Source organism: Ovis canadensis, chromosome 9 (genome assembly GCF_042477335.2).
Source record: "Ovis canadensis isolate MfBH-ARS-UI-01 breed Bighorn chromosome 9, ARS-UI_OviCan_v2, whole genome shotgun sequence".
NCBI lineage: Eukaryota > Metazoa > Chordata > Mammalia > Artiodactyla > Bovidae > Ovis > Ovis canadensis.
Genome location: NC_091253.1, coordinates 87,165,071 through 87,178,217, shown reverse-complemented (window position 1 = coordinate 87,178,217; position 13,147 = coordinate 87,165,071). Strand labels below are relative to the sequence as shown.

Here is a 13,147-nt window from a genome sequence, read left to right as displayed (position 1 = left end):
TTTCCTTCTCCAATGCATCAAAGTGAAAAGTGAAAGAAGTCACTCAGTCGTGCCCGACTCTTAGCGACCCCATGGACTGCAGCCTACCAGGCTCCTCCGTCCATGGGATTTTCCAGGCAAGAGTACTGGAGTGGGGTGCCATTGCCTTCTCCACAGTGGACAGCTACCACTACCTAAATCCCTTAGCTTTAAGTGGGAGCAACTGACGTACCTGCCCACAAGTAAAATGTGTGAGTCAGAGAACGAGCGCCTAGGAGAGAAAGGGTCGAAAAGCAAAAACGAAATTATATGAAAGATAGCGACCGAGGGGGTGCTCCACTGCCCCGGCACAAACAGCAAACGATTCGAAACACGTAGTCTGAAAAGGGCTTTTCGACGTGGATATCCGCGGTGGAGCCGATTCTTCTACGTTCCTTGGAGTAACGGTCAGCCTAGTATTCCACGAGCACTTCACTGGGGTTTCTCTTCTAACCCTCTGCCCGCCTAGAAAAATGTTGCTTTCTGCAGACTTCATTTATCAGAGAGACAAACCTCCTTGGACATGAAAGGCTGCTAAAATGCTTTGCTTCCCTGAAAAATGAAAACAGCTAAGAGCGAAACAAGCACTCTCGACTAAACTCGAAAACAAGAAGGCATCCGCTTCACCCGCTTCTGCTCAATCCAGGTTCCTCAGCCACGCCCGGAACGGAAGGGGCGGAGACTACGGAACGGGCGGAGACTCCGACACGTCAGAAGCAAGCGCCGGAAGTTGGCCGCGGGTCAGAGGCGAGTCGGAATTTGTTTCGAAAGGCCTAAAGGTTTCTCCGTGTTACGTGAGTAGGAAATTGAAGGTTTGGGATTTGAGGGTGGGAAATTTGGTCCCAAACTGCAAAGACAGTAAGGTCTAAAGAGGTCTAGTGTAAGGGTTAGAGTCGGGAGAGGCTGGGGATAGAGTCGATACTTCTAGTGTTTTGCCTGTTTAGCTGTTGGGTTGTTTCCCTGTTTAACTGTTGACTGGCTTTGGGGAGTTATTTATTCTTCTCTTTGGTTCGCGTGTTCTCCTATTGAGAGAGGTGTTTTGTTTTTTTTTTCTTTTACAATCTCCTGCTAAATTTTGGAAAAATATAACGTGTTAAATGAAGACGCGGGCTTTGCAATCAGATCTAAATCTCTCTGATTCTGCAACTGAGTGTGTTAGTCGCTCAGTCGTGTCCCACTCTTCGCGACCCCATGGACTGTAGCCTGCCAGACTCCTCTGTCCGTGGAATTCTCCAGTCAAGAATACTGTAATGGGTTGCGATTCTTTACCCCAGGGATCTTCCCGACCCCGTGATCGAACCCGGGGCTCCTGCATTGCTGCTGAGTAATCCTGCCCAAATGAACTTCCCTAAACCTGACTCTTTCATCTGTAAAATAAGAGTCCAATTTGGGGGCAAATGCACAACGCGTTTTTTTGTTTGTTTGTTTCGTCCTTTAGACCCAGCCATAGGATTTGAAACAAAGTACCGACTAGGAATTGGGACCTTTTTAGCTTGCCCTCGGAAAAATGATTCCTGGTTGGATTTGTGAGGGCCCCGTTTTGAGATATTAAATATTTGAGTCTCCGATTTCAGGGACAACAATGGACACCCAGAAGGACGTTCAACCCCCAAAGCAGCAGCCGATGATCTATATCTGTGGAGGTAAGAATAACACAAAGTAAGAGTATTTAAACTCGGTTTAAAAAAAAAGAATTGTGCATTTGTCTTTGACTTAAGTGAGTCGTTCATCTTTAAAGTTAGAAAGCTGAACAGCTTTAGCAATCTTAAAAAAAAAATCCTCTCATTATGAAAGGAAATCTCAAATGAAATCCTTTCATTTCCTCTTCTAGGAAAAGTGCCTTGCCCACCACTCTTTTTTTCCTCTCTCCTTTAGCTTACTGATAATAGCAACACATCCTTAAGATTGAGTGTATTTTAGTGTGTTGGATGAAAAATATGGTCAAGATAATTTGCTTGTCTGTAATAATTTCTCTTTTAGGCATTGAATAAATGAATGTATTTTCGTTTCTAGAATGTCACACAGAAAATGAAATAAAATCAAGGGATCCAATCCGATGCAGAGAATGTGGATACAGAATAATGTACAAGAAAAGGACTAAAAGATGTATCCTTTTAACTGTACTTCTTAGGTATGAGATGGGAGCAAGTGAAGAATAACGCTTGGTTTGATAGTCAAAGACTAATTACTTGTGAAAATGGTAACAACTTGGATTACTTCACCAAAAAAAAAAAAGTTTATCATTTTCTTTGACAATACTTCGGTGTGTAGATGTATACCAAGTAATCTAAATACTAGTTGATTTTGGCTTTCATAAGTGTATTTTTCAGCAGTTCTATATAAGTACTCATTCCTGAGCTTCAGTTTATGAACAAACTAAATTATACAAAGGGAACTAAGTAGTGTTTTTATGCTACCTAATGGAAAAAGTGAGACTTATGAATTAGTTGAAAGACAGAGTAAATTGTTATGTAATAACTGACAGTATTTTTTAGAACAGTAAATTATTGCTTTTAACACTGCTTTAGTTTCTTGGTGCGTTGGTCTCTATCATGGAAAGAGGGCTAATAATTAAAATAGTTTATTTTTTAGTTCATTTCTCATCATAGTAGATAGTGAATTTTATTCTTCTGTGCATTTTAGATTAACTTAAATCTAAAATGACTAACGTTTTAGATTAAATAGATTATTGCAAAGAGAAAGTGACTTGGAAGTACTAAAATTTTAATTTTAATGTACCTTTTTATGTCCTTAACTTGGTATATTACAGTGGTGGTTTTTGATGCTCGGTGAAACATGAAATTCGGAGGAATATCTTCACTTTTATTTGGATTTGTTGCTAATGTATAGATTTTGATTAGTGTACTTTATGAATACAATTATATACACATTTCATTTTTAAAAACTATATTGTATTTAGATATCTGTTAATAGCTTATATAAAGATATTATTTTTCATTCAGTTACATGGTTTGTATTTTAATTTTATTGTATATGTAATCTGACACTCAGTGGAGGTTAAAAATGTTTCCCAAACTACACTTTGAGCAAAACCTGGAATCATCTGGGACCCTTGTTAAAAATGAAGTTTTCTGGGGCTTTTTAAAGGTCTGATTAAGTTCTTAGGAAACCTCTGTTTTACATCACCAATTGTTTGTAAACTCTCCAGCTTTTGTATAGAGTATACCAGTGCACTTACTGTCAATGTGCATACCTCATTTTGAGTTACAGTTTTTATTTGTTAACTTGGCATAGGCTTTCTGTATTTATATGTAATGGTTGACTTTTTAAAATCTTGGGCAGTGGAAAAGAAACTTTGATGGTTGCTTTCTGCAAGACAAAATCCCAAGTAAAGTGGATGAAGCAGACTGTTAAGGCAGGTGTGGTTTCCCAGTTGTAATTCATTAAAGTAAACAAAAAATTCTGCTTTCAGCATATTAAAAAAGTTGGTTTACACTTAATTATTGGATGAATGTTTAAAGCTTTTGCTTTGATAACTAGGAATATGGATACTGAGATACTCCATCTGTTCCAGGATTCGATTAGATAAACTTTATTGATAGCTTTGTGTGTCTCGAACATTCAGAGAATTATCTGTGCCATTTAAAAGAAGTACCTGTTATTTCTACTGCCATCCTTAAATACTAAGTTCTGTAAATTCATTATGTGCTATATAGCACTACCATACTCGAGATTTTTAAAGGCTGCTTCCTTGATCCAGTTTTTCCTAGACCGTGGCTTTCATAATTCTGTGATTCTGCCATATTCCTTAATTCCTTCTTGAGCTTGTCCTTTCTGTATGGAAGAGTCCTGATAAATGACAGCTGCCTAAACCCCAACTCACTGATAATGTTGCTCTTAACTATTCTAATTTCATCATAGGTCCTTTGTGCTTTAGTAGTTTGAGTATTGTTGTTTGGTTAACTAGTCTGTGGTTTAATGGGTAAAGTATGACACCTGGAATTCATTTCAATCAGTTACCTCCTTATGTCTCCTTTATCTATAAAATGAGAGTAATTTTACTTCTTGCCTACCTGGACAGTTATAGAAAAGGTAAAATAGATATAAAATAGCTTTTAAAAAATTCTTTTGAATACTGGTCTATAAATATAAAAATCAGTAAATCTGAGCTTGAAGCTAACACATAACTTGTTCCCTACTTAAACTGTTTATCAGACACACAGGTTCATCAAAATTTACTGGCCAGTTTATTTAACTTCAGCTTAATTGTTGAAGTCAAGAAATTAATACATCTATACCTACATATACCTGCAGAGTCCCTTGTTAGATGGCAGTGACTTCACCAGGATTCACTTTCCTTATTTGTAAGGTGGGCATCAAAAAATACACTACAGCACCTACCCCAAACATTTGCTGCAAGATAAAAACTCTTAAAGTAATAAATGTTAGCTATTCACACCGTTACAGTTTCTGCACAGATGATTGTATTCAGTTCAGTTCAGTATAGTCCCTCAGTTGTGTCTGACTCTTTGCAGCCCCGTGGACTGCAGCACGCCAGGCCTCCCTGTCCATCACCAACTCCTAGAGTTAACTGAAACTCATGTCCATTGAGTCGGTGATGACCTCCAACCATCTCATCCTCTATCATCCCCTTCTGCTCTAAATCTTTCCCAGCATCAGGGTCTTTTCAGATGAGTCAGCTCTTCACATCAGGTGGCCAAAGTGTTGGAGTTTCAACTTCAATGTCAGTCCTTCCAATGAACACCCAGGGCTGATTTCCCTTAGGATGGACTGGTTGGATATCCTCGCAGTCCAAGGGGCTCTCAAGAGTCTTCTCCAAGACCACAGTTCAAAAGCATCAGTTTTTCTGCGCTCAGCTTTCTTTATAGCCCCACTCTCACGTCCATACATGACTACTGGAAAAAGGTAGCCTTGACTAGACGGAACTTTGTTGACAAAGTAATGTCTCTGCTTTTTAATATGCTGTCTAGGTTGGTCATAACTTCCTTCCAAGGAGTAAGCGTATTTTAATTTCATGGCTGCAGTCACCTTCTGCAGTGATTTTTGAGCCCCAAAAATGTCAGCCACCATTTCCACTGTTTCCCCATCTATTTCCCATGAAGTGATGGGACCAGATGCCATGATCTTTGTTTTCTGAATGTTGAACTTTAAGCCAACTTTTTCACTCTCCTCTTTCACTTTCATCAAGAGGCTCTTTAGTTCTTCTTCACTTTCTGCCATAAGGGTGGTGTCATCTGCATATCTGAGGTTATTGATATTTCTCTCGGCAATCTTGATTCCAGCTTGTGCTTCCAGTTCAGTGTTTCTAATGATGTACTCTGCATATAAGTTAAATAAGCAGGATGATGATATACAGCCTTGATGTACTCCTTTTCCTATTTGGAACCACTCTGTTGTTCCATGTCCAGTTCTAACTGTTGCTTCCTGACCTGAATACAAGTTTCTCCTGTATAGCAAGTCAGGTGGTCTGGTATTCCTTTCTCTTTCAGAATTTTCCACAGTCTATTGTGATCCACACAGTCAAAGGCTTTGGCATAGTCAAGAAAGCAGAAATAGATGTTTTTCTGGAACTCTTGCTTTTTCCATGATCCAGCGGATGTTGGCAATTTGATCTCCGGTTCCTCTGCCTTTTCTAAAATCAGCTTGAACATCTGGAAGTTCATGGTTCATGTATTGCTGAAGCCTGGCTTAGAGAATTTTTGAGCATTACTTTACTAGCGTGTGAGATGAGTGCAATTATGCAGTAGTTTGAGCATTCTTTGGCATTGCCTTTCTTTGGGATTGGAATGAAAACTGACCTTTTCCAGTCCTGTGGCCACTGCTGAGTTTTCAAAATTTGCTGACATACTAAGTGCAGCACTTTCACAGTATCATCTTTTTGGATTTGAAATAGCTCAACTGGAATTCCATCACCTTCACTAGCATTGTTCATAGTGATGCTTTTTAAGGCCCACTTGCCTTCACATTCCAGGATGTCTGGCTCTAGGTGAGTGATCACACCATCTTGATTATCTGGGTCGTGAAGATCTTTTTTCAACCGTTCTTCTCTGTATTATATACACCTTTGGGTTAGTCTCAGCTACTGGTCTTGCTGTTTTCCATACTCTTCAGCTTGCTCATTGTAGAGTCCTAACCCCTAGACCACCATGGAATTCCCATCCCAACTTGGATCATTGTAAAATAGAAATTTCACGGCTCTGTCTTGCTGAAAATCTTCAGTAGCCTCCCATTTTGATAAAGTAAAAAACTGTTGGGAATAGTACAAGCAGAGCCCTCTCCCTCCTCTGTCACCACTTCAACCCACCTCTTAACCTTTGGTTCTAAGGAGATGTTTGCAGTTCTTTAATAGTGTCAGACTTTATCTTTTTGGGCTCCAAAATCACTGAAGATGGTGACTGCAGCCATGAAATTAAAAGACACTTACTCCTTGGAAGAAAAGTTATGACCAACCTAGATAGCATATTAAAAAGCAGAGACATTACTTTGCCAACAAAGGTCCGTTTAGTCAAGGCTATGGTTTTTCCAGTGGTCATATATGGATGTGAGAGTTGGACTGTGAAGAAAGCTGAGCACCGAAGAATTGATGCTTTTGAACTGTGGTGTTGGAGAAGACTCTTGAGAGTCCCTTGGACTGCAAGGAGATCCAACCAGTCCATTCTAAAGGAGATCGGCCCTGGGTGTTCTTTGGAAGGAATGATGCTAAAGCTGAAACTCCAGTACTTTGGCCACCTCATGCGAAGAGCTGACTCATTGGAAAAGACTCTGATGCTGGGAGGGATTGGGGGCAGGAGGAGAAGGGTGAGGATGAGATGGCTGGATGGAATCACCAACTCGATGGACGTGAGTCTGAGTGAACTCCGGGAGATGGTGATGGACAGGGAGGCCTGGCGTGCTGGGATTCATGGGGTCGCAGAGTCAGACACGACTTAGCGACTGAATTGAACTGAGCTGAAGCTGATAATGGACCTTGCCTGTGCCTTTTCTCGTGTTTTTCTCTCTGCCTAAAATGACCTTTCTTGTGTTATTGCGAACATCAGAATTTTGAAATATTTTGTTGTGTTCTAGCTATCTGTATTATTGTGGGAAAGTACAAAACCGATCTTCCTTACCCTTTGTGACCTACATTCTCTCTAGAAACTTAGAATGTTCTTTGCTAGTGCCCTGAAATTTTGCAGTATGTGCCTTGGAATGAATCTGTTTGCTTGTTTTGGTTGCTGGGTGTATACTCTCAGCGTGGAAATTGAAGCTCTTCAGTTCTGGGAAATTTTTCTTGGGTTAATCACTTCCTATCCTCAGTCAGCAAAAACAAGACCAGGAGCTGACTGTGGCTCAGGTCATGAACCCCTTATTACCAAATTCAGACTTAAATTGAAAAAAAAATGCAGAAAACCACTAGACCATTCAAGTATGACCTAAATCAAATCCCTTATGATTATGTACAGTGGAAGTGAGAAATAGATTTAAGGGACTAGATCTGATAGAGTCCCTGATGAACTATGGAAAGAGGTTTGTGACATTGTACAGGAGACAGGGATCAAGACCATCCCCAAGAAAAAGAAATGCAAAAAAGCAAAATGGCTGTCTTGAGGAGGCCTTACAAATAGCTGTGAAAAGAAGAGAAGTGAAAAGCAAAGGAGAAAAGGAAAGATATACTGATTTGAATGCAGAGTTCCAGAGAATAGCATGGAGAGATAAGAAAGCCTTCCTCAGCAATCAATGCAAAGAAATAGAGGAAAACAATAGAATAGGAAAAACTAGAGATCTCTTCAAGAAAATCAGAGATACCAGGGGAACATTTCATGCAAAGGAGCTCAAAAAAGGACAAAAATGGTATGGACCTAACAGAAGCAGAAAATATTAAGAAGAGGTGGCAAGAATACACAGAAGAACTATACAAAAAAGATCACGACCCAGATAATCACGATGGTGTGATCACTCACCTAGAGCCAGACATCCTGGAATGCGAAGTCAAGTGGGCCTTAAAAAGCATCACTACGAACAAAGCTAGTGGAGGTGATGGAATTCCAGTTGAGCTATTTCAAATCTAAGAAGATGATGCTGTGAAAGTGCAGCACTCAATATGTCAGCAAATTTTGAAAACTCAGCAGTGGCCACAGGACTGGAAAAGGTCAGTTTTCATATCAATCCCAAAGAAAGGCAATGCCAAAGGATGCTCAAACTACCGCACAATTGCACTCATCTCACATGCTGGTAAAGTAATGCTCAAAATTCTCCAAGCCAGGCTTCAGCAATACGTGAATTGTGAACTTCCAGATGTTCAAGCTGATTTTAGAAAAGGCAGAGGAACCAGAGATCAAATTGCCAACATCCGCTGGATCATGGAAAAACCAAGAGAGTTCCAGAAAAACATCTATTTCTGCTTTCTTGACTATCCCAAAGCCTTTGACTGTGTGGATCACAATAAACTGGAAAATTCTGAGAGATGGGAATACCAGGCCGCCTGACCTGCCTCTTGAGAAATCTGTATTCAGGTCAGGAAGCAACAGTTAGAACTGGACATGGAACAACAGAGTGGTTCCAAATAGGAAAAGGAGTGCGTCAAGGCTGTATATCATCACCCACTCTGCTTATTTAACATATGCAGAATTCATCATTAGAAACCCTGGGCTGGAGGAAGCACAAGCTGGAATCAAGATTGCCAGGAGAAATATCAATAACCTCAGATATGCAGATGACACCACCCTTATGGCAGAAAGTGAAGAACTAAAGAGCCTCTTGATGAAAGTGAAAGAGTGAAAAAGTTGGCTTAAAGTTCAGCATTCAGAAAATGAAGATCATGGCATCTGCTCCCATCACTTCATGGCAAATAGATGGGGAAACTGGAAATGGTGGCTGACTTTATTTTTTGGGCTCCAAAATCACTGCAGAAGGTGACTGCAGCCATGAAAGTAAAAGACACTTAGTCCTCGGAAGGAAAGTTGTGACCAGCCTAGACACCATATTAGAAAGCAGAGACATTACTTTGCCAACAAAGGTCCATCTAGTCAAGGCTATGGTTTTTCCAGTAGTCAGGTATGGATGTGAGAGTTGGAGTATAAAGAAAATGAGCCCAGAAGAATTGATACTTTTGAGCTGTGGTGTTGGAGAAGACTCTTGAGAGTCCCTTGGACTAGGAGGAAATCCAACCAGTGCATCCTAAGGGAAATCAGTCCTGGGTGTTCATTGAAAGGACTGATGTTAAAGCTGAAACTCTAGTATTTCGGCCACCTGATGCGAAAAGCTAACTCATTTGAAAAAACCCTGATGTTGGGAAAGATTGAAGGCAGTTTGAGAAGGGGATGACAGAGGATGAGATGGTTGGATGGCATCACCGACTCAATGGACAATGGGAGTTGGTGATTGACAGGGAGGCTTGGAGTGCTGCAGTTCATGGGGTCGCAAAGAGTCGGACACAACTGAGCGACTGAACTGAACTGATCCTCAGTATTCTCTCTCTAGATCTTTTAAATCTAGTTTAGACTCATTGACCTAACTTTTTCATCTTTTCTCTCTCTTTTTTTAATCTGTGAAAGATTTCACATTTACTTTCTAATCCATCTATATATTCTTGGATGGAATGTCTTTATGAAGATGATAGTGATGTTTTTAATTTGCCAACATAGTCTATTTACTTGCGAGTTGGTGTTTATCTTGCTTGTTTATTCAGCTTGATTGTTTCTGTACACAATTATGACCAGAAAAAACCATAAAGTGTGCGTGAAAAGAAATTTTCTGAGTACGTGTAATTGCAACTCCTGTTTAATTATCCTGTGTCTGAGTGAAGCTGGGTCTGCAAGGCCAATCAGTGGATGGCAAACCGGAGACTAGCCAGTCGTCACGCAGAGGCTCTCAACCCCGCCCGCGGCGGTCCGCCTCAAGCTCTCGGTCTGGGGAGGGGCGGTGTGGGCAGGGGCGGGGCGGAGCGGCGCGCCCCTCCCCGGGTGCCTGAGCGAGGCTGATACGGTGTGTGGCTGGGTCCTCTGCACGGCTTGGAGTCTGAACCAGGTGAGTATGTGCGCCCAGGAGTAAACTACATCTCCCCATCGCAATCCCTCCCTCCGGGGGGCGGGGTGAAAGATAGACTCTGAAGTAGGGAGGAAGCGCGGGATGAACAGCCTTCTCAGTCGGGGAAGAAACTGGGGCCTTTTGTTTCTCGGGGCTGAAGTTGGCGGGTGTTGGGGCAAGGTCTCCGGGGGCGGCCACTAGTTCTATTCCCCGGCCACAAAGCCGGGGAATAGAGAGAAATTATTCATAAGAGTCCTGAAGTGGCCCCTGACCGCTGCGGGTTGGCTGTAGAAGCTCCGGGATCGCGGGCAGGCCCTGAGCCCGCTGTCCTCTCTGGTCGCGCTGTACATAGAAACCGTTGCTACGGGCTGGAGGATGCCGTTTCCTTTCGGTCTCCGGCTGCAGGTGGCGCCCAGCCTTGTGGATGCTGGGGAGAACGTGCAAAGGTGGAAGTCAAAACAGTGTTTCCTGTTACTAGCGTATTGCAGTTTGCGCTGGAGGTATTACTGACAAACTGATGAGTAAATGTGGGAAATGGATGTGAGTTAGGATGGTGGAGAAGTTAACCCCAACTAGGACCACAACTTTCCTAATCAGATACAAGTTGCAAGCAGATGTGGAAGAGTTCTAACAGGAGCAAGTAAAGTATAACTTGTTTTTTGGAGTTTGAGAGTTAACATTTATTGATCTTGAGAATGTGTCTCCTCCCCACCGCAGTCCTCCACATGGTAGTTTTCAAAAAAGATTCTCAGAAACGTTAAAACGGGGTTTATGTTGAAATTCTCTTAATTAGGTAAGCGGTGTCTTTATCATTTCTAACGTTTTTCACTATGTGTTATTCAAATCATAAAACCTCAGGGGTTTCAAGATTCCTTTAATTGAAGGTAATCTATTTTAATCCTGTTAGGTGCTTAAATCCTCCCATCAAATATCCTCCAGCTCTTGGGAAAAAAATGTCCTACAGACAATTCATTCTATTCTGGGCAGCATCAATAATTTTAAAGTTCTTCACTTGGTTTCTTGTAACTTCCACCATTAAGGCTACCCTTGTGATGGGAGACCATCCTACTGGGCCCTGCTAGTTATGGTGTGAAAGCCATATTCTCACTTCCTCGCTGGACCTCATTCAAAAGCTGACAAACTGTCATCTATATTCTGTACCCAAGTCAAAGCCAGCAGGAATATGGAGATGCTGACAGTGCATCCTTTTTCTGCAGGGGTCTGATGTATGATCAGATTCAGAGGGCAGGCATGCTGAAGGGAATATTCCTTATGGATTAGACTTATTGCTACTTGTTTTAAAATTTATCACCCAGTGTGTTTTAGTGCAGTGTTTAAAAAAAAAAAAACTTTGACAATATAACTCATTATGTATACATTTTACTTTGCAACATTTATATACACATTTGTGTGTGCATTTATATATGCCTGTATTTATCATTTCTTTATATAGGCATGAAATAAAAGTTTCTGTGAAACAGTATTTAATGGTTAGTGTCAGGTAGTCTGATTTTATTCCTGATTGCAGCTGACTAAGTTGATTTCATGAGTTGCCACCTGTGATTTGAAAAGCACAATTAAGTATGACAGTTAAGTATGTGGGCTCTGTAGTGGCCTGAGGTTCAACTCTTCAGTTCACTACTTAATAGTTATATGACCATATGCAATTTATATACTTGAAACATCACCTTCTTCATCTGTAAAAAGGAAGTAATATCTTTCATGAAAGTGGTCTTGAGGACTGACATAATTCATGACATAGAAATTTAGCTTCATAAATGTTAACTGTTATTACTGCTCTCTGTTTAAAACATACTTGATACAGTAGTTGAAGGATTAAACAAAATAATAATATATGCAAAGTTCATTAAGAATTAATGTGTTTGTTGCTGTTATTGACACTATCATTAGCAGTATATCAGTAGAGTGAAGCTATCCAAGGCCATCATATTCCCAATTCAGTTGAATTTAGCAGGTATTTCTTAAGGGATATGAGACACTACTTACTATGTTAGTTCTGAAGCTCTGAGATGAGTTAGGTAAAATCTCTCACAATCTAGAAGAGAAGACAAAGAAATAGAATTTGGATATCTGCTATATGGTACGAGAGAGGTATGTGCAGAGTTCCTTTAGAACATATTAGGCCTGGCAGCTGTTCATTGATGGGAGTGGGCAACTGAGAATGTAAGGAGGCAGGGAATGTGGAAGAAGACGATGCAGAATTACAGAAAGGAGATTATTTATGTTTGTACGGAATCAAAAAAACAATTAGGATGTGAACAGCTAAAGTAGGAGATACCAAAATCAATGTTCAAAGATACCTTAAGAAAGCAGCTTGAGCACTAAAGAGGATCAGAATACGCACACTACACCCAAGTTGGCCACTTTGGCATAAGGATTATTTTGAGCAGAAGGCAAATAAGAGCAGACGCAGAAAAAACTCTTTCTGCCTTCTCCTTTTCTGCCTAACAGCAGGACATAAATTTCCCTTTATGAAGGTGTTCCCTCCTCTCCTCTCATCCCAAGGTGAGGAGTACAATCCTTATCACAGCAGATGGACAGTCAGCACTGAGGTGAGTCTGCAGAAACAACCCTCATTAAAATAACTCATCTTCCATTAGTTTTTCCATATATTTACTTTCTAGAAGCCAAAACCCTTTTTCCTTTGTCTAATCATTTCTACACAATTTATCACACTTTGTTAAAATGATACATAGGTTCCCAGAGGTAGCGGTTTCTTTGAGTTTTCACTTTTCTGTGAAGCCTCCAGGAGTATATAAAATAAACCTTTTCTCCTGCTGATATCTTTTGTCGGTATGAATTATTGGCCTCAGGTACTGAACCCAAATTGGTAGAAGAAAAAGATTTTTCCTCTACACACCAAATCTTGCTTTGTCATTACATTTCAATTTTGCTTAAGTGAGAATTAAGGAAGCTAATCTATGTGTGGTAGATAGTAATTTAGCCCCATGAATGCTAACTGCTCTTATAAGACAGAGTTTACAATGAGCTTCCTCCTTAGAAGAAATACTCCAGAGACTTCCCTGGCGATCCAATAGTTAAGACTTTGCAGGGGGGTGCCAGTATGATCCCTGATCAGGGAGCTAGGATCCCAGATGTCTTAAAACCAAAGAACCAAAAC

At 40.7% G+C, this 13,147-nt stretch overlaps 2 protein-coding genes across 3 annotated transcripts in view; both read left to right on the top strand.

Annotated features, from left to right (window-relative positions):
- Positions 1-704: 704 nt before the first annotated feature.
- POLR2K (RNA polymerase II, I and III subunit K) lies at positions 705-3,985 on the top strand. 2 transcript variants are annotated; one of them, XM_069600515.1, is made up of 4 exons: positions 705-812; positions 1,593-1,661; positions 2,032-2,124; positions 2,789-3,985. In XM_069600515.1, the coding sequence occupies exons 2-4, from the start codon at positions 1,601-1,603 to the stop codon at positions 2,809-2,811; spliced, it is 177 nt and encodes a 58-aa protein (XP_069456616.1). In that variant the 5' UTR covers positions 705-812; positions 1,593-1,600; the 3' UTR covers positions 2,812-3,985. The 2 variants fall into 2 exon arrangements, with proteins under 2 accessions (XP_069456616.1, XP_069456618.1); XM_069600517.1 differs by having other exon boundaries at positions 730-812; positions 1,457-1,661.
- Positions 3,986-9,908: 5,923 nt separating this feature from the next.
- Positions 9,909-13,147, top strand: part of SPAG1 (sperm associated antigen 1) — an 82,288-nt gene continuing 79,049 nt past the window's right edge. Inside the window, exon 1 of the mRNA XM_069600514.1 lies at positions 9,909-10,005. The gene's annotated coding sequence lies outside the window, so the exon portion shown is untranslated. The remainder of the gene's footprint in view (positions 10,006-13,147) is intronic.

Bases quoted from the DNA above. Each gene is read 5' to 3' on its own strand.
- POLR2K (XM_069600515.1), top strand. From the start codon at position 1,601: ATGGACACCCAGAAGGACGTTCAACCCCCAAAGCAGCAGCCGATGATC. The intron at 1,662-2,031 runs GTAAGAATAACA...TTTCGTTTCTAG, and splicing joins GATGATCTATATCTGTGGAG to AATGTCACACAGAAAATGAA. The intron at 2,125-2,788 runs GTATCCTTTTAA...GGTATATTACAG, and splicing joins CAAGAAAAGGACTAAAAGAT to TGGTGGTTTTTGATGCTCGG.